The sequence below is a fragment of the Anser brachyrhynchus genome, assembly GCF_964034855.1.
Source record: "Anser brachyrhynchus genome assembly, chromosome: 9".
NCBI classification, from domain to species: domain Eukaryota; kingdom Metazoa; phylum Chordata; class Aves; order Anseriformes; family Anatidae; genus Anser; species Anser brachyrhynchus.
Genome location: NC_137703.1, coordinates 5,518,917 through 5,544,303, shown reverse-complemented (window position 1 = coordinate 5,544,303; position 25,387 = coordinate 5,518,917). Strand labels below are relative to the sequence as shown.

The following is a 25,387-nucleotide window of genomic DNA, read 5'->3' as shown; positions in this document are numbered from 1 at the left end:
CTATGGTGTGAGCGAGGCCACAGACTGGAATGAGCTTATTACCGTCTGAAGTTCTGATAAGTATATTGCTGCAGCTTTCATACGTTCTGCAGTTATAATACTGATTGCTGTGAGATGGGCTGAATTTCTGATGTGAACACCAGTATAATTGCTAAGAATCTGCATGATACCATGGCCCTCAGTTGTTTGGCTTCCTTTTCTGCCCAAACTGGGAGCAGAGAACCTGAATGCTCAGCTAGCAGCTCCTGGTGCTTGCTCTGTGCTGAGGCTTTTTAATTGTCAAAGGAATCTAGGTATCTCAGGTTATTCAGCCAGGATCTTGAATTTCTTTCAGCGCTGCTAATTTCATTAATTTTCATAAGTTTAAGCGTACTTAGAAAAAGAGCTGAAGCAAACAGGGATGCTGCAGCAGAGAGCAGTCACATAAGTCATGCCCCATATCTCAAACCAGGTGTGGTTTTGTAGATCCAAAGGGGGAAATGAAACTTTTGCCTTGGATTCAGTGAGCTGTGCTGTTGGCTCAGCTGCTGGAAATGTGCTCTTGGTGTAGCCAGCACCATGCCAGCTGCCCTGTCACCCATTTGTCATCAGACTGAATCACCCAGGGAAGGGTTGGTGGTGAGACAATGGAACAAAGTCAGCTCTGGCCTTTGATGTTCCTGGAGGGGAAATGAAGAAAAGACTTTCTCTTCTGAGTTTTATCTAAACTGATGGTTTAGCTATGATCTGGAGAGCACTGGGGTGGGCAGGAAGAATGGGAACGGAGTTTGAAGCTGAAATTCGTGTTTAGACTGCTCCCAGGTGTACTATAAATATTACCCCAAAGTCCAGTTACAGAAACTTCTGAATTATCTGGCATCTCTTGAAATCTGAGTGTTGTCTCCCCTAAAACTATGACTAGACAACAGAAACAACATAGCTAAATGTCATCTGTGGTCCTTTATCACTGCTGTCAATTAGAGCCTAGCGTAAAATTCAGAATTAATGGTGACATTTGAGTTACTGTATCTGGCTCTCACCAAGAGTCCCTTAGGCTTCTGAAAATTGGAAAGACCTCTCCCACTTGAGAGTTAAACAAGAGAATGGTTTTACTGGTAACTTCACTGCACTTGCTAAATGATGTGAGCTTGGTGTATCCACACAGCCATTTCCTTGCTGGTTTTTATAAGGTATTAATTTAATTTCTATATGTCTGCTTTTAGATAGATGCATGAAATTCACTCTTTTGGTGCCTCTGTATGTGTAGATTAACAAAATGTAACTACTTTTACTCACTTTTTCCAAGCCTGTATTGCTCAATGGCCCTCATTGGGTACAGGTGTTTGACACTGAAGGTTTATCTGAAGCTTTTCTAGCCCTCTATAGCTGACTGCACCCAGTCCATAATATTTATCACCTGACTGTTAGGCTGTGCTAAATCTACTTCCTGCTCTTATAGAGGAGAGGAAGGGAAAGCTGCGCGGTAACAATGAGATTTAACATGTTCCCAGTAAAAATAAGCTTCCACGTGGGGGGAAGTGACACTGGCACACTGAAATGAAACCAGCTGCAGGGGAGGTGTTCTGTGAGCCTCCTCCTGGGAAGTAAGTGGTGATGATTTGGGAACTCCCACCTGGCAGAGGTCAATGGCTGGGGTGTCTGGCTGTGTAAAGCTCAAATTCCCTTTGGGGTCTTGGGCTCTTTTCTTGTCTTTGCCCTTCCCTGAGATGTAAATAGAAGAAAACTGATTGTACCTGGCATGGGGGTAACAAGAAGTATCACTAAACCTTAGTGATCTGCCTGGGGAGTACCCAGAGACAAAGTGCTGGAGGCTGCCTGAGGTCCATGTATGCCAGGCAGCACCCTGTGCTCACTGCCAGCGGGGTTTGGAAGCTGACTGTAAAATGAAAGGGGGTTCTGCCCAGTATTTGGGGGAAATGTCTTGTATTCAAGAGAAAGCAGGTAGGTGAGGGCAGAATGCTCTCACAGCAGTGCTCTGTTTTACAGACATCTCCTGTCTGCAGAGAGGAATAAACTTCAGAGCAGAGGACTAGACGTGTGGGGAGCAATTTTAATCCCACGAGGGTAGAAAAATGTGTTTGGGTACCTATTGTTTGTCTAGCTCGTTACGCTCCTTGTGCTAGCCAAGTTTGTCTTGGAGCTGGTCCACTGTCCGCACGTCTTGCGCTTCTGCACGGCAGTGTCAGCGTGGGCAGGGAGAGAGCCCCGCGAAGGCGCTGGGTTAGGCTGGGGAGCCGAGTCAGCTCACTGAGGGATCGGCCGGGCAGGCTGCAGGGAGGCTGTAGGGATGCTTGGCTGGGGCTGCTGCCACGCGTGACACAGCTGTTGCTGTGACTTGGGTCCCTTTAGTCTCCAAGCCAGCAGCCTTGTCAGGAAGCTATCGCAGGGCAACCTTTTATTCAGCCAACAGCCGCCTGTCCCTGCACATCCTTCAGCTCTTCTGGTGTTTTTCCCATTCCATCATGCTGTTGTGCTGGGAGTTTCACTGTAAAACCTGACCAGCGAGGTAATCCAATGTTATTACTACAACTAGTAGTTGCCAGTGAGGTAAATTCTGCTACCCTCCACCCTTGTTTGGTGGCTTATTTTCCCTGAGGATTTTCTCAGAGTGGAGCGCTTCTGTACCAGTGCTATGTGTGGCAGAAATCAAACCAGCTTTGTATTGAAGAAATCACTCTAACAGTATCTGGTTGCAGAAGGCAGCTAGGGTATCTGCAGAAGGTAAGTAAAGTTCAGCAAGTGCAGACCCTCCAGCCTAAGGAGTTCTGGAAATTCATGACATCAGTTGTCCTGTACCTTGGTCATCTTGGAGCTGGGTCCCTTCATTTTGGGTATGAAGGGGACTGCTGAGGGTTTATTTGGTCAGACTGGGCTGTGCAAAGGAAGGCAGACGTTGGGTTGGTTCCCCAGGGCAGAGCTGCAGCCCAGATGTGGGAGGCTAACAGCAGGGCAATAGCTGGTGCTGGCATTGTGGAAAAGCTTCTGCAGGCCCACTCCCATTTTGAAGCAATCCTGGGAAGACCTATTTAAGCCATCTGAGCCAGGCCTTGAGACAGTCCTTCTGTGTAAGACTTAATTTTACTTACAGCTTATTCCTGCTTGCTGCGAGACATCCTGTGATAAGAGCAATGCCACTTCAAGGGTGGAAAAATCTCACCTTGCACCACTTTTGTCGTGAAGGAAGTCATTAGTGAGGTTTTGAATAAGGCTAGAGGAACTTATGTTCCAAAATGGCCTTTCTTCCCTCCTGTACCAACAGCATTTAGCTGCTGCTCTCCCCCTGCTAGGAACTGAGGGGTGTTTCTCAGTTTCTTGGCTTTATCTTCTAGCCAGTACTACGCTGAAGCTCCAGTGCATGTCTTAAAGCCCTGGAGGGGCCCAAGGTTTCAAACTTTTCCTTCCCAGGCCCACTTCTCCTCCTTTGTTGCTGCTTTCTTTAGCCTAGCTCAGTGTCTGGGACTCCGGGCCTTCTGTGAGAGCACGAGGCTTCCTCCCTGCGTGGGAGCTCCAGTAACTGAACATCAGTGGTGAGGGTGGGAATCTGCCCTGGGAGGCAGGGCAAGCACCCCGTGGCCATGGGGGCATCTTAAGTGTTCTGCTGGGTCACAGCTTCCATAAATCGGCTGAGCGTTAGCTCAACTCAAGGCAAAGCAAGAGATTGCAGTGGGACTGGGATGTTACTTGTAACTGGCGAGGGAATAAATGTTCTTCCAGTTTTGCAGTTGGGTTGTTTAATCTATGGAGCAGGTGCACGCTTTTCTCCTTGCAGGCTATCCACGCAAGTTACTGTAACTAAAAATTTTCAGAGGACGTGTGATATTGTCAGTGTGAAAATTACTTCTTTCAGAGCATATACACCTTGTTTCAAAGGCACTTGATCAGCTTCATCAGGTTGCTATTCATCAGCTGTTGTCTTCAAAGGAAGGGCTTGTTTCAAGAAACTGTGGCTATTAACTAGTGCCTTTTCTTTGATCTTTGCCAGTAAAATCTCTTTGTATTTTTCTGTAGTCTTCCACAGTGTGTCACACTCACTTATTTGTTCCTGGATTAGTTTCCATTAAATATCAGGGCCAGTTAAAAATTGCATTTTGATCATATTAGATGGCGATTTTTGTGCAGCTGTAAAAGCAGGCAAACAGTCTCCTTTCATGTGGTTTGCCTTCACCCTAACTGCCCTGCAGGCAGAAGACGAGGAGGTGAACTGATCCCAACTGCTGACCGGCGCTGGCGGTGCAGTCGGATGTTAAACAAAGCAGGAAGGAGGGTGTCAGTGATAAATCTTCAGCAGGTGGCCTGGGGAGGGAAAGGCTGAGGGGACTTCAATGATGCTTTCTTCTTGGTTATTAGTACCTGCAGGTAGGATTAATGTCCAGTGTTTCCTAAAGTGAGTCAAACTTAAAAGCTTGAACTTGGGTGGAAGTGTCAGGAGCTGCTCAAAACCAAACGCTTGAGGCAGGCAACGGAGTGTAGGTGAAATGCACGTGTCCCCTGGCACTGCGAGGTGTTCGTAAAGGGTTTGGGCAACGTGGGCTTGTACAGCCTTCCTTTGCCCAGAGAAACAAATTGCATTTCATAGGCTTGAAAACATGCCACTTAACTTCCAGTTTGAGCCCATATTTCCAGGTCGTCTGTAAAATCTGTAAGTACTGTTTGGTAGCCACAGCTTCCTAAGCATTTGCCTTGTATAAAGATCCATGCTCCGTCCGTGTGAGGAGCAGTGCTCTTGGGTCAGTCCTGTGCACTGAACACGTGCCATGGCAGTTGGACCCAGCCCTCCTCACAAAGCTCCATCCTGCTCTGCCGTGGCAGCCAGAGGGCAGCTGCCTGTTTCAATAGGCTGCTGGGTCTCCTTTGCCATGGCTGCAGCAGGAGTCGGCAGCTGCTCATCTCTGCTTTCCTGGCTGCTACCAGCAGTGGGGCAGAGCTGGTGGTGGGGAGATGCCTCCAGAAAAGTGTGAGAGCCTAAAGCAAACAGCCCGGAGATGCAAGGTGACCTGTAGAAAGCTGGGTGCTGCTGCTACTAACTCAAACAGTATTTTATTGCCTAGAGTGACATATCTAGTGCTGCGGTCGTTATTTTAAACAAGCAAAACAACCCATGCCTTGGTGGTTTAGCTTAGATCCTGATTTGTCCTGGTAAAGTGGCCTCATGGTTTTTGAAGAGCTGGAGAAGGGTGGCAGCCTGGTCACCTGGAGGTGCTGTAGCAAAATCTTGCACAGCATCTTCATTAGATCTGCTGCAGTATTAATTGGAAAACTCATTTGTAGGCAGTGACTGTTCAGTAAGGAAGTCTGCTGAACTGAAATAGAAACTATAACACTTGCAGCAAAAATACCCTTTATATGCTTGGTGCCCACACGGAGCTGCTGACTAGAAAACCAAGAGATTAAAAAGGTGATCGGCACGCTCCTGTCTGGAACCTGCTGTCAGGCACTCGCTTCATTCAGGCAGGCAGACCGTCACCCACTGTAACTTTGCCTGATTAACGATTACAGGATCAGGCTTTAATTCTGCTGTCTGTGTGCAGAAGGACACCTGTGCTGAGTGCAGCCAGGTGAGGGGAGGAACCTGTGTGCAGAAGTGACTTTGTTTTCTGAAGTGGCTCACAAATTTTTCCAGTCTGTTTGGGTAGAAATGGACACACATGTGGAGATGCTTTATCAAGTGGATGTGATAGTTGAGGACTGTGGTTAACCAACACCGCTAAAAACAGCATTGCTGCTTCCAAAACTGTAGTAACATTGAGTAACGCTGAACTTTCCATAAATACCATATAGCATTTCCACGCAGTTAAGAAACTAGTTGAATTATGAAAAGTGAAATTGTAACGGGCTTACGTAGGCCATTAGCTATCAGGGTTGCCAGACTTCCCTCGTCTGGAAGAGATAGTATCTTGGCTTGGGCCGTAGTTATTGTCTCTCTGGGCAGAAAGACTTCAGGAGGTTGGGTTGGCTGAAGCTGTAAGGAACTTTCCTTTCCATTTTGTGTTAGGAGCTAGTGGATGAAAAATGTGAGCAGCGGGATAAAGGAATGAAGGATGATGCTGACCCTGAGCCATGGGCTGAAGAGTGAGGGAGTAGACTCAGGGAAAGGACAGCAGCAGCTGCTCAGGAGACCTGGGGAGGCTGGCTGGCTGGAGGTGCTGGGCTGCTTTACAGGAAAGGCAAAGCTGAGACCAACCAACAGTCAGTGACTGTAGCACTGTTGGGAGTTGCAGGAGTATCCTGAAGAACTTTGACACAAGTCCGCAGTCTCATGCCTGGAAAGTCAGTGCTCAAATTTGTAGAAGCATCAGATGTGGGTCAGGGAGCAGGGACTAAACCGGAGTGTGAGTGCTGGCCTGAGCCACGAACATGGAGGTAATAAAATAAAACAATCTTCCTGCTTTGCTTTTGTAAGTGACAGGGCTTTCTGGGGTATAAATATGACTGTCTGAGCAGGGAGTGGAAAGACTATGGCTTCATCACTTCAAAACACTTGAAGCTTTTCATCTCCAGTTTTAAGTGTATAATCTTGTGATCTGGCTCCTGTGGTTAAGTTCAGCGGTACTTCAACACGAGGGCTGATGGCTGGAGGTGAGGGGAAAACAGTCCAGGAATGAAAAACACAGGTTTACAACATGGCTGTAATTCACGTCCCATCCAGCTTGTAGGGAATCCTGATTGCCATGAGCACAGTAGTTACTGAACTCAGCCTGATAAGTGCTGTGTTGTCGTCCTCGTGTCTGCTGCCAGGTATGTGCCAAAATATTTTGTTGAATCACAGCCTTTATCTTTCTACGGTTTACTGCCCAGAATGAGATGCTTAATTTAGTCTTCCCATTACTTTCCTTTTTCCTTGGCATATATGCACAATGACAGTTTGTCTTGGTGGAGTAGACACCACCTATACTCAAATGGCATTGCTGTGAGATCAGATTGTGCCCGGGCTTAATAGCAAAATAACCTTTCCTAGTTCTTGAGGACTGCTGAGAACACTTCACAGCCCTGTGGGCAGCTTTAACTCCAAGCAGTGGGAGAGGATTAATCCAGCCACTCTGCATCAATCCCACTGGAAGGAAACAGGGACCTAGAGATGCTTTGCTGCTGGAGTACAGCTTTTACAGTGGAGGCCTCTACCAAAGGCTGTTGCTAGGGTCTGTATCAGCTATTACCCATTGGATTTGAAAACTTTCCTTTTCAAGGGTGAATTCTTCAGACTTATGCTCTGTGCAGAGCTCCGTGCAGCCGCTGCCTTGTGCAGGTGTTAAGGCTGGTGTTAGGCCTGGAGATTTCCATCATTGCTCAGCAGTACATGTTTTGTCATATCTTTCTGATGCAACCATTAAATTAACAGCTTCCTTTAAGTGCACTGGAGGCTGGAGGTTAACAGGATGTCAATAAATAAAACAAACTCTCTTAATGTCAGCATACAGCCTTTGTTATCCCTCCTAGTCGCAGTGCCAAAACCAGAAAGGTGTTTGTTCATGCAGGATCCCATCCCCGGGCTGGTAAAATCAGTCGACACCCTCTCACTGGTTCCTGTGGCTTTGGGTCAGCCCCAGTCCCTTTCAGACTGCTCAGGCATGGAACTGTTTGACCCTCCTGGAGAAGCTAAAGTCCTGTTTGGAAAAGCTTTTTGTAGAGCTAATTCAATGCTTTTTTCTGGTGTTTATAGTTACTGAGCAGATTAATATTGGTAAATATTAAATAGGGTCATCTGGAAGGGAGCGAGCACTAGCTTTTGCCAACAAACCACTTATGCACATGCTTAGAGATAAGCACTCCTATTAAGGTAAATGGGATTGCTTGTAGGCTTGGTGTTGAGCATATGTTTAAGGTTTCTGGCTTTGGAAGAACTTACGAAACTCACTGCTTGAAATCATCCTCTCATCCTTAATGAACGGAAATTCAATTCTAATAGGAGAATAAATTTTCATTAAACAAAATTTAAAAATTACGAAAAGGTGAAAGCCAGGATGAAAGAGGAAATGATCTAATTTGAATGCCATAAAATGGCATTCATAAATTCCAGAAAATTTCCCAAATTCCTTTCTGATCTCCCAACCCACTTGAAAGCATTCAGGCCCCCGGCTTGCCTGGCAGGCTGGCTCGGTGCATGGGGGGAGCAGCACAGCATGTGGGGTCTCCAGGGTCGTGGGGTGAGGGTCCTGCTCGGGTCTGGCTGGTGCAGGAGGGGCTCTTCCCTTGTTGGATGGGCTGGGGTAAGGTGAAAATAAGCTATGAACATGCCTAGTCAAATACTTAGAGCAACATCGCTCACTGGGAAGCAATGATCTGGGTGCAGCGAGTGGTTATTGTATGTGCACCTTGATCTTGCTGGACCTTAAAGTATCCAAATGTCAAATTATAGACCTGTTTTGAATGTTGTTACAAAGTGATGCTTGGAGAGAGAATTCATATTAAAGCACATCTGACCTCTTGCCAGGACTAATCCAGGAATGTGCAAGACCTAAACCAGGTTCTGGTTTGGCATTTGTGACTCTGTCCCCAAGAGAAAGATGCATGAAATGTCAAAACACAATGTTCTTCCTTTTCAAAAAGGAATGTGAAGGATCAGTGAGAACTTACTGCTGTGCTGAAGCAGTATCAGCACTAAAATGCAGGTTTTTGATTTTTTTTCTTTTTTTAAAAGAGGTCCACCACCAACTGACAAAACTCCCACCCTGCTCCGGGGGAACAATATAATCCTGCCCTTTGTTTGGCAAGGGTTTGGCTTTTCATAGGGTGCAGTGTCCCCAGCTGGGGGACACAGGAGGTACGTGCTGACATTTAACCTGTAAAGCAAAATTGATATGAAGGAGGAAAATAAATTATCATCAGATCTTGGATGTGAATTCCTGAACACTAAAAATGAGTAGGTCCTGCTCTTCAGAAAGGCAGGGAAGGGAGGGAATGTCTGCCCCCGGGGCTGGTGGAGCAGCACTCCTGCCAGCAGCGATCTGCAGCGTCAGGCTTTTAACCAAGTCATTAAAGGCTTGACTTGAGCCGTGCTGGGGAAGGAGTGCCTGCTGTTCACCCAGCCACGGCGATGGGAAAGGGCTTGCTCTGCTCCTGTGTGCAGAGGGGAATTTACAGGGGTAGAGCTGCAACATTTGGCAGGTGTGTGCGTGAAATTTCAGGTTACCTGTAGGCAGCTGTTGCTCGTCCAGTGGGTGTTTTATATGGCTATTTAATTGCATGTTGCTCAGCTCTAAATGAGCACAACTGACGTGAATAACCCCAGCAACGCAAATGCTGCTCCCTCCGAGATAAAGGGCTGTGTTTGAGAAACAAGTGCCTAACTGATAATGCCACTGGCCTCACGCGCTCCTTAAAGTCTGTGCTATTTAGCTCTGATAAAAAGGAAAGAAAGGGGCTAGTTCTTAACAAATAAACCCCAAAGCATTTTAAGGACCTTTTTCCCTTTTCTATTCTTTTCCCAGGTTGCAAAAATAACATCCAATAATGAAATGAAAACAAGCTGAATGGCTGCATTCAGCGGAGGAGGGCAGAGGTAGGCTCAGACAGCTGGAGCATGTCTGGGCCAGCGTCTCGGTTCTTTTCTCGCTGCTAGTTCAGTGCCACTCCAAGAATGCAGACAATGCTGGCTACGACTGTTTCATATTTGATTTCCACACTTAAATCCGTGCTCGTTAAATGAAACCCCATTGTCAGGTTGGCAGGCATCCACGCTGCCTCCCCAGGTCTCGCTTCGGAGCTTGCTCTGCGGTCGTGTCCTGCTCGGAGCGACTTAGCGAGGACTGGGCCTGGAGGAGCATTGCTTGTGGCACTGCTACAAACCCTTTTAGACTGCTTCTGCAGCCACATCTGTGGGTAACCCTCATAAATCTTTGTCTGAGGGCAGACAGAAGTGCTGCAGGGGAGGGATGGGGTTTTGGAAGGGCCTCAAGAGCGGCGGATCAATGGGGTGGTCAGCTGGAGGCAGTCTCTGGGCAAGGTACGGGGCAGTGCTGGGCCTGGCTCTGCAAAGGGCAAATATGGCAAATATCCTGCCCCACTCGAAGAGGGGGTGCCTGGGGGTGCTCCTGGGCTGGGTGAGGCCAAAGCTTTAGGGTTTTGCCGGGCTGGGACCGGAGAGTTCAGCAGTCGCAGGGCTTTGCCAATGGGGTGCAGGGGTGGTGGAAATGCGGGGAGGGCGGGCGGAGAAATGCTGTGGATTGGGAGCAAAGCAATGCCTGTGTTAATAACAAAGGATCGCTTCATGCTGCCTGTAAAATACCAGGGAGGGCATGAACATTATGAATATTATTAATAAAGCTGACGGGATTACCAAACCCAACAGCTGTCCAGTCCTTCAGACAGACACCTCCGGCCTTTCTGCCGCCCCCACAGACTGGTGTCCCGGCTGCTGTGTGCCCGGCTCGGGCATCGCTGGGGCACCGACTGCTCGACGGGTGCCTACAGCACCTCTCGGTGTTAAGGGTGGCACCTACAGACAACACAGCTGTGCCCCGAGGTTTGTGGGGGAACGGATGGGAAGAGGCTGTGGGGCGCGAAGCTGGAGCGGGAAGAAGCGCTGGGTATGTTCTGACAGCAGCCTCTTCGAGTGTCCCAGAGGAGCCCAGTTCTGGGCAGTTGGTATGGAAACACTGTTATTTTAGTGGGCTCGAGACTGGCTCCCAACAAAGGTTAAAGGGAAAAAAAACCAAGGGACTGGAGGTGTGAAAGGTGAGATCTTCCTTAGCAGAGAAACACTTCTCAATGTCTGAACCAGCAGCGAGTCCTCCAGCTGCGTGGGGCGGAGGAGATCGATGCTGTCTCATGGCAGGAGCGTGGTGGTGGGTCCTGGCTCTCCTGAACCTGAACGCCTGTCCCTCCTGGTACTGCTCCTCCCATCACCTCTCGTCCTCCCACCATGGCTGTCAGGATGCTGCTGCCTTCGGCTCAATGCACGCTGAGCGGTGACGGGCTTGGACACCTCGTGTGCCACGCAGGTACCGGGGCTGTCTGCTCCGTGTGTTAACGCCAGTGCAGCGTTCGGTTGTAAGGAAGAGCAGAAAGGCACATCCTCAGGGTCTGCTTCCTTTAATGTCAAAAGCAAACTAACGTCCATGAAGTTCTGATCAGCCCTTAAAATCAGAGGCCCTAGCTAGGTATGCTACCATCGTGTCCCTTTATTGGGAATGATGCTGGGATGAAAAGGGTAAAAAGGGCCAAATTGCTATTTCATAAAGTGATTTAAACTGGGAATGATGCATGTGGTTTCAGGCCAGGTACTAAAGTGCAGATGTGGTGCAAATGCATTCAGGGTTGCACATCCCCGTCACCCTCCTGGCTGTATTACAGCTTTATGGGGACAATCCCCCTTCCCCATCACAGCTCACGCTCACATTTAAGCATCTCAGCTGGAGCAGTCTCATCGTGAGCTTGATCACAACAGCCGAAGAAGCGCAGAACGTGGCCGGACTCGAGCACAGGTCTAGGACCTGCAGGGCCAGGTGGTACCACTCGGAGCGTGCTGGGTCTATGCAAAAATTTGGGAAGTCTGTGTACGGGAATGGGACCGGGACTGCGTCGCCCAGGTAGTTGGTCCCAGTGATCCCAGTAAGCGAGTAGTAGCAGTATGGGCCAAGGAGGAGAGATGGGATGGCAACAGCAAATTGCACTGAGGCGCCCGTGGTGCTCAGTGTGCCCAAGGCAAAACCGGCCTCCCACTGAAACGGAGACAAAAGCACTTTATCACTTTATGACCTGCTGAGAGAATTTAAAAAAAAAAAAATCTAAACTACAGCTTAATATATTTGTATTTCTTCATTTCCAGCTTGGAAAAAGAAAAAATCTGGGTTTTATATTTTTTATATTCCTTTATTCCGTGTCCAAAAAGAGATGTGATGCTAAGGAAAACCTAGTAGCTTGAAAGTCATGAACTTATCAATGAAAAATGTGGAATTTTACAGGAAGGCAAAGCCAATGAGACAACATTTTACTAAAATATTAGGAGAATAAATTGGAACAGTTATACTTATGCAGTTGTCATATAGCATATAAGTACAGTGGGTGGCCTTTAAAGTTTAAGCTGCATACTCGGCTACTAATAAAGCTCCTCATTATAAAACAGAAAATGTGATAGAAACTGGCAGAACTACTGTGCTGCTGGGCTATTTAATGTGCACCCTCTGGAAGCCCTGCACAGCACACTTGATCCAAAATATTAGCAGGAAAAGCACATTTCCCTTTGAATGGATTTCCTAGATTAACTCTGCCGCTCCCTTGCTGCCTCCTGCGTGTGACACCGTATAGTGTAACAGTACAAAAGTACCAGGCATCTCCACGTCTGCTCTCTGTCAGCCAAAAGGATGAGGATAGCGGCAAGAACAGCCTGCGGATGGGGGAAACGGGTGGTTGCATGAAGGGACTGATGATGGAGCATCGCCCAGCGGTGCGCACGGCCTCCTTGCCACCTCCTGGATGCGGAGCACCTGCTGATGGCGCCTCGCGCTGAGCTTCCCACCTACCTGAGCAGCTCTGCCCAGCAGGATTTGGGCATGGCTGAGGTCCTGTATGGAGTTAGGGGGTGGAAAAGCTCTGCTGCTTGGCTGCTCGTAACCTCCCTGCAAGGCTCGGTGCAGCTGTGCCACTGTTCCATGCAGGTGGAGCTTGGCCGGGCGGTGAGCCCTCAGCACCCTGCCTCTCGTGGCTCCTTCTTGTCCCGGCGCATCCCTGCCCTGGAGGGGTTTGCTGTGGAGCCAGCTCCATCCTCTGTGCCAGCTGAGAGGCTTTTCCGTGCTGGGGAAGCCTTAGAAGAGCTTTTAGGAATCATTTGAATTTCCTTTGATCCCGCGGCTCTGCAGGTACAGAAGTAACGCTCTTGGAGCAAGCACTGACTGGCTGCTCCTGGGAGGGGAGCTCTCTTCCTCCACGCGGCGTCTCCCCGGGGCCCCCGGTGATGTTCCTTCTGCATCACCCCCTGCTCACCACCCCTCCGACCGGCGGGGCAGAAAGCTCCCTTGGCTCACCCCGTGCTCAGAGCAGGCACAGCAGAGGCAGGACCAGGGCCATGGCCGTGTGCCTTCAAGACCAGTTGGGAGCTTCCTTGGAGAAGAAGCTAAAATTCAGCTTTTTGTGGTCACAGGCACACTGTGGCGGGCTTCTCTGTGTACAGCATGGCCACAGCCAGCTGAGGTTTACTGTTTGCTGCTGAAAAGCCAACAAAAACTGTTTTGTGTGCTCTGCTTGCAATTCCTGTGCTCCTGAGCTACCTTGGGGTGCTGAGCCACCGTGCCTGCCGTCAGGGCTCTCACCCCGACAAACCCGGGGGGCAGGGGAGAAGCCCGGACACCACAGTTGGGAGTGCCTGAAGGAAACCGCAGGCAACGCAGCGCAGCAAGGAAGGTTATCAAGATTATTTTAAGGTCTGCTTCACGCTGCTGTCAACACTCCGCAGGAGGAATGCATTTGGGTTTGACAGAATGCTGTCAAAGGCAGAGACTCACATGACTTACCAGGTCTCCATCAGGGCAGGGCACGTTTCTTCCTTGCCCTTCTTTCAGAACCAGTTTTGACTGGGGAGCGTATCTGTGTTTCTTAGGGTGGGCTGACACAAACAGGCAGGCTTTCATTCATTTAAACACACCGCCAGTCACTCTGGCTTCCAGCGAGTAATCTTTTTTCCAGTGTAAGCATCTTGGACCCACATGTATCTTAGCTCCTAATTGCAGGATGGTGAATGGAAAGGAGGACTGAAGATGTGCTAAAAGCAAGAGCCCGTGTACGAGAACAGGGAGAATAGCACGCTCGGGGCTGGAAGTTCTGGTGCGATGTAGCAGAGTATCAATGTGGATCCAGGACCTTGAGCAATATTGTCCTGCAGTTTGATTTCCATTCGGGCACGCTAAATGCATCAGGGCCCAGGTTTTTCATGGCACTTTCCATTTATGATTTAGGGAATTTGAAGAATACTTGTCTTGAGGCTGAGCCTAAAGTTATAATCTTGGCATATCCATACCACAAAATTCCCGTGGATAAAAGCAGAAACATCTGGATTCATGAGTGGATGTTGGCTAAATCCACCAGACAAAAAAAAGCCTTCAAGGGATCCTAGAGGGTTCTAGCCAGAATAAATAATACAACAAAATAAGAGTGCTATTAAGAGTAATTGTAATACTGAAGCTGAATTATAAGACAAGGGCCAAGCCCTTTTCACAATCTGCTTTTCCAGCTAAGAGCTCTTCAATTTACACTTAACGCACATGTGGCTGATGGAACAAAGAAAAAATTGAAGAAGGATGAAAGCAACACAGAGATTATTCAGCCTTGCTGGTTTAGCTCCAGGCACATCATTTAAATGAGTAAATGATCAGTTTCCAGTTTGTTTTAAATTCTCTGGCAAGAAATTTTACTCTCAATCCCAAAGTTGGATGTGCTTAAAACTATTTTATTTTTTTTACAGCTCTGCCATTTTGTTTGATTTCTTAAGGCAGGACTTTAAAAGTGTTCTTCTGCAGGGGTCACCTGAGTGCTGGGACTGGAGGCACAGCCTGGCTGCCTCACCGAGGGAGCCGTGTCCCCGCTCCCAACCCAAGGGGACCTCAGGACTGGGGAACAGCTGCTCCTTGCCTCCCTCACCCCTGGGAGGCTGTGAGCCCAGCCCTGCCAAGGCAGACGTCAAACCCAAGCTTGGCAGCACCCAAGGTCAAGCGAGGTGGTCTCAACAGCTGTGTTCCTCTTTGGCTGCACCCTGTTGTACCAGCACCGCTTGCTTGGTTTAAAGCTAGTGGAAATTGTGTATTGTTTGTACCTTGCATCTTCTCTTGGTGTTTTCAGGGTTAAGAGCTGTTGAAAAACAATGTTCTTGCCACCCAGCCCCTTCTGCTCTGTCTCTCTGGTCTCCTCCACGCCCCGTGCAGCAGGTCTCAAGCCTGCCTGAAGCTGCCACGAGGACCAGGTTGTGCAAGGTGTCTCCTCTGCTGTGACCAGGCACGCTGACAGCCACAGCCAGGTGATTGCAAAGTAACCTCCCTCCCCAGTAGATGCAGATCCGCATTTCTCATGAAATGGACTTTGTCCACGTAGATCTGCATCGCTGGCCATCACTGATCCTGCACGCTGCCATTCCTGATTCCTGGAAAGCTTTGGGCGTTTGCCTACTCTGCAGCCTTCAGCCAACACAGCTTGGGTTGAGTTGCTTCCTTGCAGGCTGAAAACCTTCCTGATCAGTCCTCCTGTTCTCCTTTCCTGGTGCCCTCATCTTCTCCGAGCCGGAGTGTGACTGGTGGAACAGCTCCTGAGGGAGCTGGGCTGGTGGCCCCCTCTGGTAGGTCCTTCTCCACGGGGAAATTCCAGGTTGTTCTCCACAGAGATGTTTCCTGTGGCTCCCTGCCAATGCTTAATGTTCTCTGGAAACTGCCACGAGGCTCTGGTGGTGGATACACATTTGGGACTAGTCAATACTTGGAGTATGACTGCAAATACCAGCGGTACACAAGAGGCGATGTCTGCACTGCCTCATGTTCCATACAAGGAATAATCCTAACCACACGAAGGAGTGGGAGTTCGTTTGCCCTTAAAATAGCCTCAGCACATCTAGGAAAGCCATAAAATGTATGCCCTGGTATTTCTTAGGGCGTTATTTTCAGCAGATTTTATTTGATTTGCTGCCAACGTCTGTCGCTTCTGCAGCCTGGGTCTGAGCGGAGAGCTGGAGGTGTGCTGCTCGCTGCGCTCAGCACAGCCTGATGCAACAAATTGCCTTCTATTAGCATGGCACAGCATCCTGACTGTCAAAGCGAAACGAGGAAATGAATTTGCTCGTAGATGTTACAAAATATTTGTTTTAGATTAGCTGCTATCACTTCTGTGGGCCGCGTTTGCAGCTGTGTTCTGCTGCCCAACTTGTAGCTGGCAATGGCAAGATCTGCTGAGGCTGCAGGGCTCTTGGTGAGGAGCAAATAGTCTGAGAAGCTGAGGAATGAGAAACGAAGCAGAGCTAAATTTAGAACCTCAGATAGGGAAATGTCTTCAGTGCTCCGTGGTTTTATTTTGCTCTGCACAAAGCACACCTTGGTGCTGCGTGGCTGTTTGCAGATTGCGCCGACTCAAAGAAGGCTCTTGCTTGTGGAAAGAAAAGGCTTTGATGTCTGCAGTAAACAAATCGCAGCGCTAAAAGACCTGCAGTTCTTGTTAGCATGCTGCAAACAGCGATGTCTGAAGCAAAATAAACATCCCAAGGTTGATGGAAGGGTAGGCAGGCCATAAAGTGCTGTAGTCAAATCCTTGATATGAGCACATCAGGAATGTCAGAAGGGAAAGTGCTATGAAAAGGCTGTCGTTGCCTTCTCCTTTTGGATTAGAAAGAAAATAACAAACTGGTGCGTGGTTTACCAGCCGTGTGGCAGGAATAAATGACTATAAAACCCTATGGCTAAATCATTTTTGACGCCCTTTTTGACCCGGCTCCCCTCCCATCAGAGCTTCGCCCACTGCCACAGAGGCCCCAGGACCTCGTCGCAAAAACCTGATCCGTTTGGGCACCGTGCAGATGGCTCCCACGAGGAGGCAGCAGGCGTGCGGCGTGCTAGCGGTAAGGGTGAGAATTTCACAGCCACGTGGCTGCCTCAACTTCTGCTCCGTACGGCTCGTTGTGCTTGTCTCGCCGTGTCGCTTAGAACAACTTAGGAAATGCCAGAGCCTGGGGAATGAACCGAAGCAAAGAGCTAAACAGCGACCTCACTTATACCAGCATGGCCCTGGGGGTGTTCATTTAGACAGTCTTAACAGTCCGAATTTGGTTCAGAATGAGGAAGCTTGGACTGCTTCTGCAAATGGAAAGTAAAAATCAGCAGGTCATGGGTAATAATCAATACACCGATATTTACTGCAGTTTTAAGCCTTAACAAGAGCCTCCAGGAGCCTCTCTCTTTAGTTTCAGGTAATTCTGTGAACTTCTCTTTAAAAAGAGTTTGCAGGAGCTCAGAAATAAATAATTCAGACAGCTGATTTTTTTAAGTCTCTGTAGCATCACTGACATCTTTGATAAAGCTTTTGTTCTGCCTACCAAAGCTCCTTTCCAGATGGGACTGGCGAGGCAAACGCTCCATCCAACAAACGAAGACTTATAAGAAAAAACGGGGAAAAAAAGCAAAAATTCCAGAAAAAATGCTTATAATCCCAAAGGTAGTAAGTATCCCCCTGGTAACTTCGTACAGGCTCTTCACTGTCATTGTGAGCCTCTGCCTGCCGGATTCACAGCAAGGGTTTGTAGCTGAAGCCAAGGCAAGGACGTTTCCTAATAAACAGAAGCTCCTTAGAGACTGTAGCCATGGCATGTGCGAGCTGTTTACCTGGCACCAGAAAGCACTACGCTGCTTATCTTCAGATGTTCCTACAGAAACAGGCGGTATTGCAGTGTATTAAAGAAGGCCCCTTCACCCCCAGGAATATGTGATTTTTTTTTTTAATTATTTTTTTTATTTAATCTGAGTTACTGCCCTTCGCTTTCGGCTGCAGAAAGCCCGTCCTGGGATTTCTGAATTCCTCCTTCACCTGCCTTCCCAGGAGGACAGACCGCTTCGCAGCACGGAGAGCCAGAAACCTGCTGCCAGCAGCGAGGGTGCTGAGTGCCAGCCCTGACCCTGCCCGTCACAGCCAGCGCGAAACCAGCACCCTCGGTGGCAGGAGCATCCGCAGGACGTGGCTACGTCCTGAGCAGGACCGCCTTCTTCCCAGGGGGAGTTATTTTGGAGTTACTGTGTTTGTAGCAGGGACATTTTGAGGCCTAGGATCTGCTCCTGGTGGCAGGAAGGCCTTTCATTTCAGAGGGACTCGCAGCGGGTGCCTCCCAGCGCTCATCACACAGCAATCCTGTTTCTCCCTACCTGCAACAGCAAATGTTTTGACTGCAAGAGCCAAAGCGGTTGTGCTGTGTACTTCATCACACGCAGTCCCCGAGGCGCTCTGCTGATACCCAGCACGCTCCTTCCAGACCCGTGGCCCCTCTGGAGCGCTGCCGCCAGGTGGGGTGGCACGGGGTACCACCACGTGCCCCGGGGCACGTCCCTGCTTCCCCCAGAGGAGCTACCAGGGGACTCGGATGAGCTGCTCACACCTAGGGTAAGCCAGCTGGCACCCTGTGGTGCTCCCCAAGCCACCGGGGTGTCAGCGTCCCCTCCAGTGGGGGCAGGCAGTGACAATTTTAGCAAGTGGTGACTTTACCGTTGAATTTGTGCCTCTGTAGATCCCACAATATCTAATTCACCCTGCTGGTGAAGTGATTTATGGCGTAGCGTGGCGGGCTGTGGGCAGCGTGTTTATTCAAGTAACGCTGACCCTCTCTATCAAACATTATTCCCCTTCTACTTTAATTAAAACACAATTAGCAGGGCTCTCAATTCTGTTAAATATGCGCAAGCTTCTACTAAATTAATATTAATCTCTGTTCAATGTGCAAGTCAGTTAAGTGACATGTGGAAAATTACACGTTACCGACTCAGGAATGCAACTCGGAGGATGACCTCATGTTCCTGAATGAAAATATCGGCGTGCCAGATGTGCCTAGTGCCTGACCCCTTTAGAGGCTCTGAAAGATCACACGTAGCTTTAAAATGTAATTTCATGCATGCAGAAGGAAGAAAGAGAGCCTAATAGCTTTATGGGACTTAGCTCTCCATTTAATTTGGTTAGGGCGGTGTGAATGTCTTAATAACATGAAGCAGAGCTCTGATCCCTGTTCTGCCTGAGTGTTTCCAATAGACACCCTAATGCCTTTCTCATGGTCAGAACGGCTAACAATCCGTATTTGCTCGCTATTAGTGAGAAGTTGTACTTCTTTCTTCGTTAGGGAATGCATTTCAGAGTGGAGCTGACGCGTATGCTGTCCTTGCTTTGAGTCATTGACTTTTTCACAAATTGTTTTATCTGGAGATATAAGCAACAGACGTGAGTATAGAAAAAAAAATAATTTTACTTTGAAGTTACAAAAATAAGGTGCCATTCGACCTTTCCTCTGCTCAAATGGCCTCGTTTTCCCCTGCCCGACTGCTCGTTCCCAAAATCCTCCTGAAAAGCATACTGAGAGTGATCCAGGTCTGTGTTCAATAGGTGTGCCCCCATAACAAATTATATAACAGCATCTTGTATACTTGTACTCTGCCTCTCCCCCAGTGCATTCCACGCACCTACACAGCCATGCTAATTAATTCATGTAATGAACTTAAACGTGGCAAAAATCTGTTCACAGGGTGTTGCCAGACAGAGCTGGATTTGGAAAGCAGCCATTCATGAATGTTTTCTTTGACAAAACCCAAAGGATGTTATTTTCCTGAAGATGAAGCAGAATCCGTGTAATGGGAGCTGTAATCTAAGGAGACAAATGATTTTACTTACACAGTCATCAGTGACCTTCCCCTCTAAGGCCTTGCTTGTATGAAGAAAAACTGCCCAAGTTTAATGTAAAGCCATTAAAAATAATTAAATTTTAAAAGCTAAACTAATGTGAAGCCAAACTTAGTTTAGCCAAACTTAACTAGTCAAAACTAATGCTGTTCCATAATGTGTGTCTAAAAAAGAGTTAAGTATCAAGGAACTTAACTTTGAGCGTCAGGTGCCTTTTAAATGTAAAGAAGCGTCTGCATGCACTACAGCGCTAGGCTCCCCGTGACCCTCACTCAGTTTGTCCATAGGTGGCCGTAAGCTGTGCCTAGCACAGCGATCTGTGCATTCCCGGGGTAATACAGGAGAGAGAAAATGCAGCGCTCTGGCACGTCGCCTTGGCATTGCAACCTTACATTGCGCGCTCGTTTCTCTGTACGTTTGACAGTGATGTTTAATTGGGCCCGGTTTTTACGATACGGTAACGTGACCGGCTGTCGGGTGGGAATTGCGCTCTTAATCCCAGTTCAGATGGTTAAAATTTCAGTTCAGATGATAAAATTTCGGTTTTGGCCACCGTTGCACTGAACTGCTTTGAAACCTGTAGGTCTGTTGCGTTGGCTTTTAAATAGAACCGCAGTAATTTTCCTAACGATCCGGGCAGACGGAGAGCATTACCAGATGACTGCGCTTCTGCAGGGCGGATGAAAGCAGGGACCCGGAGCGTGACGAAGGGCCTTGGTGGGAAACACGGGGCAGAAGGAGACGGCGTGGAGCCGAGGCTGTGCTGCGTGGTGCTGCAGTGGGCCGAGGAAAGCCGCTTGCCCAGGTGCAGATTTCATCCGAGTGCCATTAACGCACACGCCGAGAACTTCCAGCTATATCCCTGACCAACACTAGATGTTGCTGTGCTGCTGCTCATACAAGCTATACGTTAGCAAGGCTTCTGAACGGTATTTACTGCTATTTCCTCTTTCCTGTTTCTGTTATTCACTCTATTCTCGATGTTGGGGATCTGCTACTTGAATTTACTTTTTTTAAAAAGCTATTTTATTCCTGCAGTATCAAGGTTATAACCCCCTTGAATGTACACGTAAAAACTTTATGAGCAGCAGAGACATAAGTGAAGTGAAGCAGCTCCTATATTTATGTCAAATATTTACTTAAACTCTGCTTCTGGATTTTTTGCAATCCGAGGGGAATGACATTGTTAACTGGACGATTCCAGGAACAGACTGACAGCTGCAAGGCCATGGAGGGAAGTTTGTTTATAAGGGGAAAATAAAAAAAAATAAAAAACTGTTTAGCCCTGCTGGGTTTCAGGCTTTCTACTCCCACATGTTTGAGTGGGAGAAAGGACAAATCTTAGGACGTTGATTTCCCCATGGCAACAGAAAACGGAAATTACTTTAACCCCATCTAGTGACAGATGACTCATTGCTCAGCCTGCTGCTATTTTCCAAGCACTAAAACAATACAGCTGCAAAGAAAAGGCCAGCCTGTATTATCTCATAGGCTGAGCGCTGGGGCTCCTGGGAGAGGGCAATTCTCTGGCTGCCTTTTTATCAAAGAAAGACAGAGCTGGAGCCTTTTGGCGACAATTTCATTGTACAAGACGACCACAAGCCAATGTGCCTGGGTGCTGCCTGTCCCTGAGCCACTGGGATGAGCCACTGGCAAGTGTCCCATGGCTCAGCCCCGCTCGCCCTGCATCCAGCCATCCAACGGGGCATGTCAGTGCTTTGAGTTTAAACACCCCACCCCTTGAATGATGTGCTGTGAACTCAGCATGTTATAGATTAATAATTTGTTAACTGATGCAGCCTGGTGTGCGTGCAGCAGGTATAAGCAGGGTTTCCAAGCCTCTGCACATGAAAAAGATATCTGACGGTGGAAGTGCATTTCTGTATTGCTCAGGAAGTCATAACAAGATCCCGCAGGTAGAGGCTGAAATAGAAATGCTCAGCTTTGAATTACCCTAGCAGAAAGTGTAATTGGGTGGGCTGGTTCCTGAGCAGGGACGGTGGAACCATTATCACTTGGAGTCCTTAAAGCCTGATGAGGTGTGCTCTGAGAGGCGAGCTGTAAGCCAGCTGCTAGGACAAAGAGGTGAGCTGTGTCTGGGAGGTCAGCCTTAACGGCTGCGCTTGTTCTGTTGCACCATGGACCCACTGCATCAGAGCTGCACTGAGCTCCCAGCGCACCGATCAGCACCGATCACTTCTGCCGAGCATCTCCAGTCCCCGGGCTCCTCCTGCTCAGCACCGTCAGGACACGGCAGAGAAGGACTGCGTCAGAGAGGAGCTGGTTGAAGTTCATGGATTCTGGGGTTCCTCGTATGTCTCTTCCCACCAGCAGACCAATGCAGGAGAGAGCCTTGCTCAGGTTGGTTTTCCCAAGCCCTGGTACGGATTTAGTAAGGCTCAGAAGTAAGGCCAGTAAGTCTTACTGAGGCTCAGATGCAATTTGCACTTATAATATTATACCACTATTTCTGTTGAATAGTGAAGGCATTAATCATAGGATCATAGAATGGTTTGGGTTGTAAAGGACCTTAAAGACCATCTAGCTCCAAACCCCTGTCACGGGTGGGGATATCCTCCGCTGGGTCAGGTTGCAGAAAGCCCCATCCAGCATTAATGCTGCCACTGAGATGATACGCTGAATTATTGGTCAGCCAGCATCACTTTATTCACCTTAAATTGGGGGCGGATGGCACAGTGTTGGGTAATCCAGGACCCCAGCAAAGCTACATGACAGGATGGTGTCACAGGATACGTGACAGATTCTTCCTAGGAAAGACAGGCAGAATTACTGGTGCAATAGCTGATTCTTTACTCAGTCTTGTCATTTGTGTGCTGGTGTGACTGATAATGTCAGCAAGCTTCCTAACAGCACTAAATCAGGTCCATAAGTTTCAATTTGAATAGTACAATTAACAGCAACAACAAAAACACGAAAGTTGGTTCTGGAAGCTAGACACTGGGCTGCTTTCATGGCGTGAAGATTACCTCTATACAGACATGAACCCATATCAGCACAAATGGGTGGCTTCCTAGGCTCAGCCCCAGACCCCGATCAGGGCTCAGGGCTGTGCAGGGCGCTGAACCCTGCCTTGGCATGTCCCTTGGGAACATCCTGGGGTCAGCTGTGGCTGTCCCAAAGCTGTGACTTGGACAGCCGTTCAGCCCACGTGCCCAGAGCTGTCCCTGCCCCTCCGGGCTGCTGCCACCCAAACGCTTGGTGGCCAGCTCTGTCTTCTGAAGAAAGTGGGTGTTTCGATCAGGGGTGCTTCTGGGCTCTGCATTATCATCACAGTTCTCTCTTCCTTCTCATTCTTTCCTTGCAGTTTTGTTCATCTCTCTCCTGCAATGCAAAATGTCTTCCTCCCAGAAATTCAGGAGCCCAGAGAACCTGCTAGCTGTGGGGAAGGAGGACCAGAGATCAACGCAGTTTATTCTTGAAAAAGTGTTACTCTTACCATCTAGACTTAGGTCAACCTGGTCAATCCAGAGATTGCTGTGGGGATTCATATTTAAGTTCATCTTTGAAGAGTTCATCAGTGTTCTGGATTAGAAGTATAAGAATTATGGCATTAAACATAGAGGTTGTTCCTTTCAGAGTATTTGGCAATATCAATTGCCAAATGTCCATGTAGAAAACAAGTTTTTAATTTAGGTATGCTTTTTTTGTTTTACAATTCTCTCCACTTTAACTAGAAAAAAAGCTACATTACCTGAGGAAATATTTAGTACCGTGCTGCTTGAGAAAAAAAAATAAATATATATATATAAAATAATAATTCAACTTGTAAAAGTGGCAAATAATGCCCAAGCACTCAGCTTTACTACCAACATGTGCAAATAGTCAAGAATGAGCTACCATCAACCAGCCTTTCTTGTCCTAAAGCCCCACTCAGCTCAGAACCGTCTTCAGGGGTTATTATTTCCAGTTATTTAGTGTTTGTAAGTGCAATGCTCCCACTGATGCTATACCCCAAACGAGGAGGGCAGGGTAGGTAATTGCTGTTTTTCAAACAGCTCGGTGTGTACAAAGCCCTCTAACCAAGCCTGGTTTCCAAGAACAGCGTTTGAAGCTTTGGTGTCCTCTCTTTGGTTTATCACCCCGAATCGTACACTGCGTTCAGTTCTTTGCTGTCGTCCTTACAAACACTTCCTCCACGTCTACCAGCTCACAAACACTGCGGTGGCTTCTGTAAACCACAAACAAGTGCTGTACACTTCTGTCAGTATTTCTTTTGTACCACCAGGTTCTTGCTTTAGCGGTATCTGCAGGTTGTTTGGCAGTTCTGTGGCACACGTTGCCCTGAGGCCTCATCCTTATGCAAAAGCAGCACTCAGAGGAGCTCTTCTCCGCCTGGCAGGCGGAGGTTCAGGTCCGAGCTCTCCACCTCCTTTTTGTGAAAAAGGTGCTGCTTTGACTCTGTCAGAATATTTTCTTCTCCCTTAAGCCATCAGGGCTTGGTTGTGCCTGGTTCTCCGGGAGGTCAGCGTGCTCTCCTCGAGCAGACTTTGTACCCCCTGAGGAGCCCCACAGCTGGCTTCCCTTTGGCTGCAGAATCCCAAACGACCACCCCTTTTCTGTTCTCATCAAGGCAGAAAGTTTCTTCCTTGGTGTCCTAATGCTCCTAAGCACGTTCAGGTTTTCCTACTGTGGTGCGCCATTTTCCAGGCTCAGGTGGCAGAGCTGCCTATACAAATGTCTCTTTTCATTTCAACCTATTTTCCCTGGCACCAGAGCAGTGCAAGCCTCCACAGGCTGCCGGCCTTGCTGGCATGGCTCCCCAGGAAGGCTGCAAATTCATCTTTCCTGGGAACTACAGTTCCCAGAAGACATCTCATCCTCCCCAGACCAGGAAACGAGGCCTGCTGGCTCCGCCACATCTTTCGACAGTCTTCCTCCTTGCTAGACGGGAGTGAGTGACAGAAGGGAAGAGGCCTTGCAGCGAGCGGCTCTGTGTGGGCCTGCAAACTCCTCCTCCTCCTCTTCAGCCTCGGGTCAGACACTCTGACACGTCTGCGGCGCCAGCCCGAAGCGCGTGGTGAGACACCAGGCCTCCTCGTTCCGCAGGAGCTGGCTTGGGCAGGATTTTAGGAGGAAGGATGTAACTTCGGGGCTCTAAGCAGTCTCCATGCAGTTTCACGTGACGTGACTCAGCACTCTGCTCCGTCCCTTAACAAGCCTCCGCTCCTAATTAAAAGCAGCCCTTCTCCTGCCTCTCGCTGCGAGCGCCGCCTCAGTGAAGTCACGGATAGCGGCACCGCCCCGGACAAACCCATTTGCGCGGGTGCTGCGATCTCCTGAAGTCATCTCCGTTTCTGAAATCAGAAGTCAAGGCTGTTCCTTTCACAACGTCTTTCTAAAGCCCCGTTTCCAAAGCGCTGATCGCTCAGGGCTGCGGCTGAAGTCGGGAGGAGCCTCCTGGAAGTCAGCTGCCGGGGTATGTTGTCAGTGAGCTGAAAGGTCCCGGTCTGACATCCGCAGAGCAGAGAGCTCAGGGTTGGTTTCCAGCAAGCCAAAGGAATTGGGTAACGAGCAGTGTTGTCTCCCCAGTGGGGGTTTTGGTTGCAAAAGTGAAAAATCAGTCTGGCATTTCAAGCATACCGCACTTTTCCCTGCCTGAGGCCAGTCAAAACAAGGCAGCCAGGGCTTAAGCTGTTCGGTGATAGAACAGCTTACCGAAATGAGCACTGACCTTCACCCGCGCGCTAGCTCCAGTGGAAGCGCTAACGTGAACGCAGCAGGCCGGAGCCTGCTGTGATGTTCCGACGTGCTCTGGCTCTGCCGGGCTTCCCTCGCGCCTCTCCCGGGAAGCTTCAGCCTCCGAGGCCGCTGCTGACGGAGCTTCAGGAGGACGCAGCACTGTGGGTCCGTGGCAGAAGCCCACCCTGACAAAAGGTGCTGTCAGGAACTGGAGGGTGGAAAGGAAAAGGGATTCACAATGAAGACGAGAAAGCTTTTCGAGAACTTCAAATCAACCACTTCTGAAGAGCTTGTAAGAAATACCTCTGCTTGCCAAGAACGTATCTGTGAAAGGTACCGGCACCTCCTCCGCTTG

General features: G+C 48.7%; 2 protein-coding genes across 3 annotated transcripts in view; one reads left to right on the top strand and one right to left on the bottom strand.

Moving 5' to 3' along the window:
* PLD1 (phospholipase D1) overlaps positions 1–25,387 on the top strand; it is a 117,092-nt gene that overhangs the window by 26,846 nt on the left and 64,859 nt on the right. The gene's annotated exons all lie outside the window — the stretch shown is intronic.
* Positions 10,286–17,442, bottom strand: TMEM212 (transmembrane protein 212). The gene is given in 3 exon segments (XM_080605438.1): positions 10,286–11,685; positions 16,833–17,077; positions 17,079–17,442. Coding segments are annotated over 3 exon segments (828 nt in total). The 5' UTR covers positions 17,268–17,442; the 3' UTR covers positions 10,286–11,291.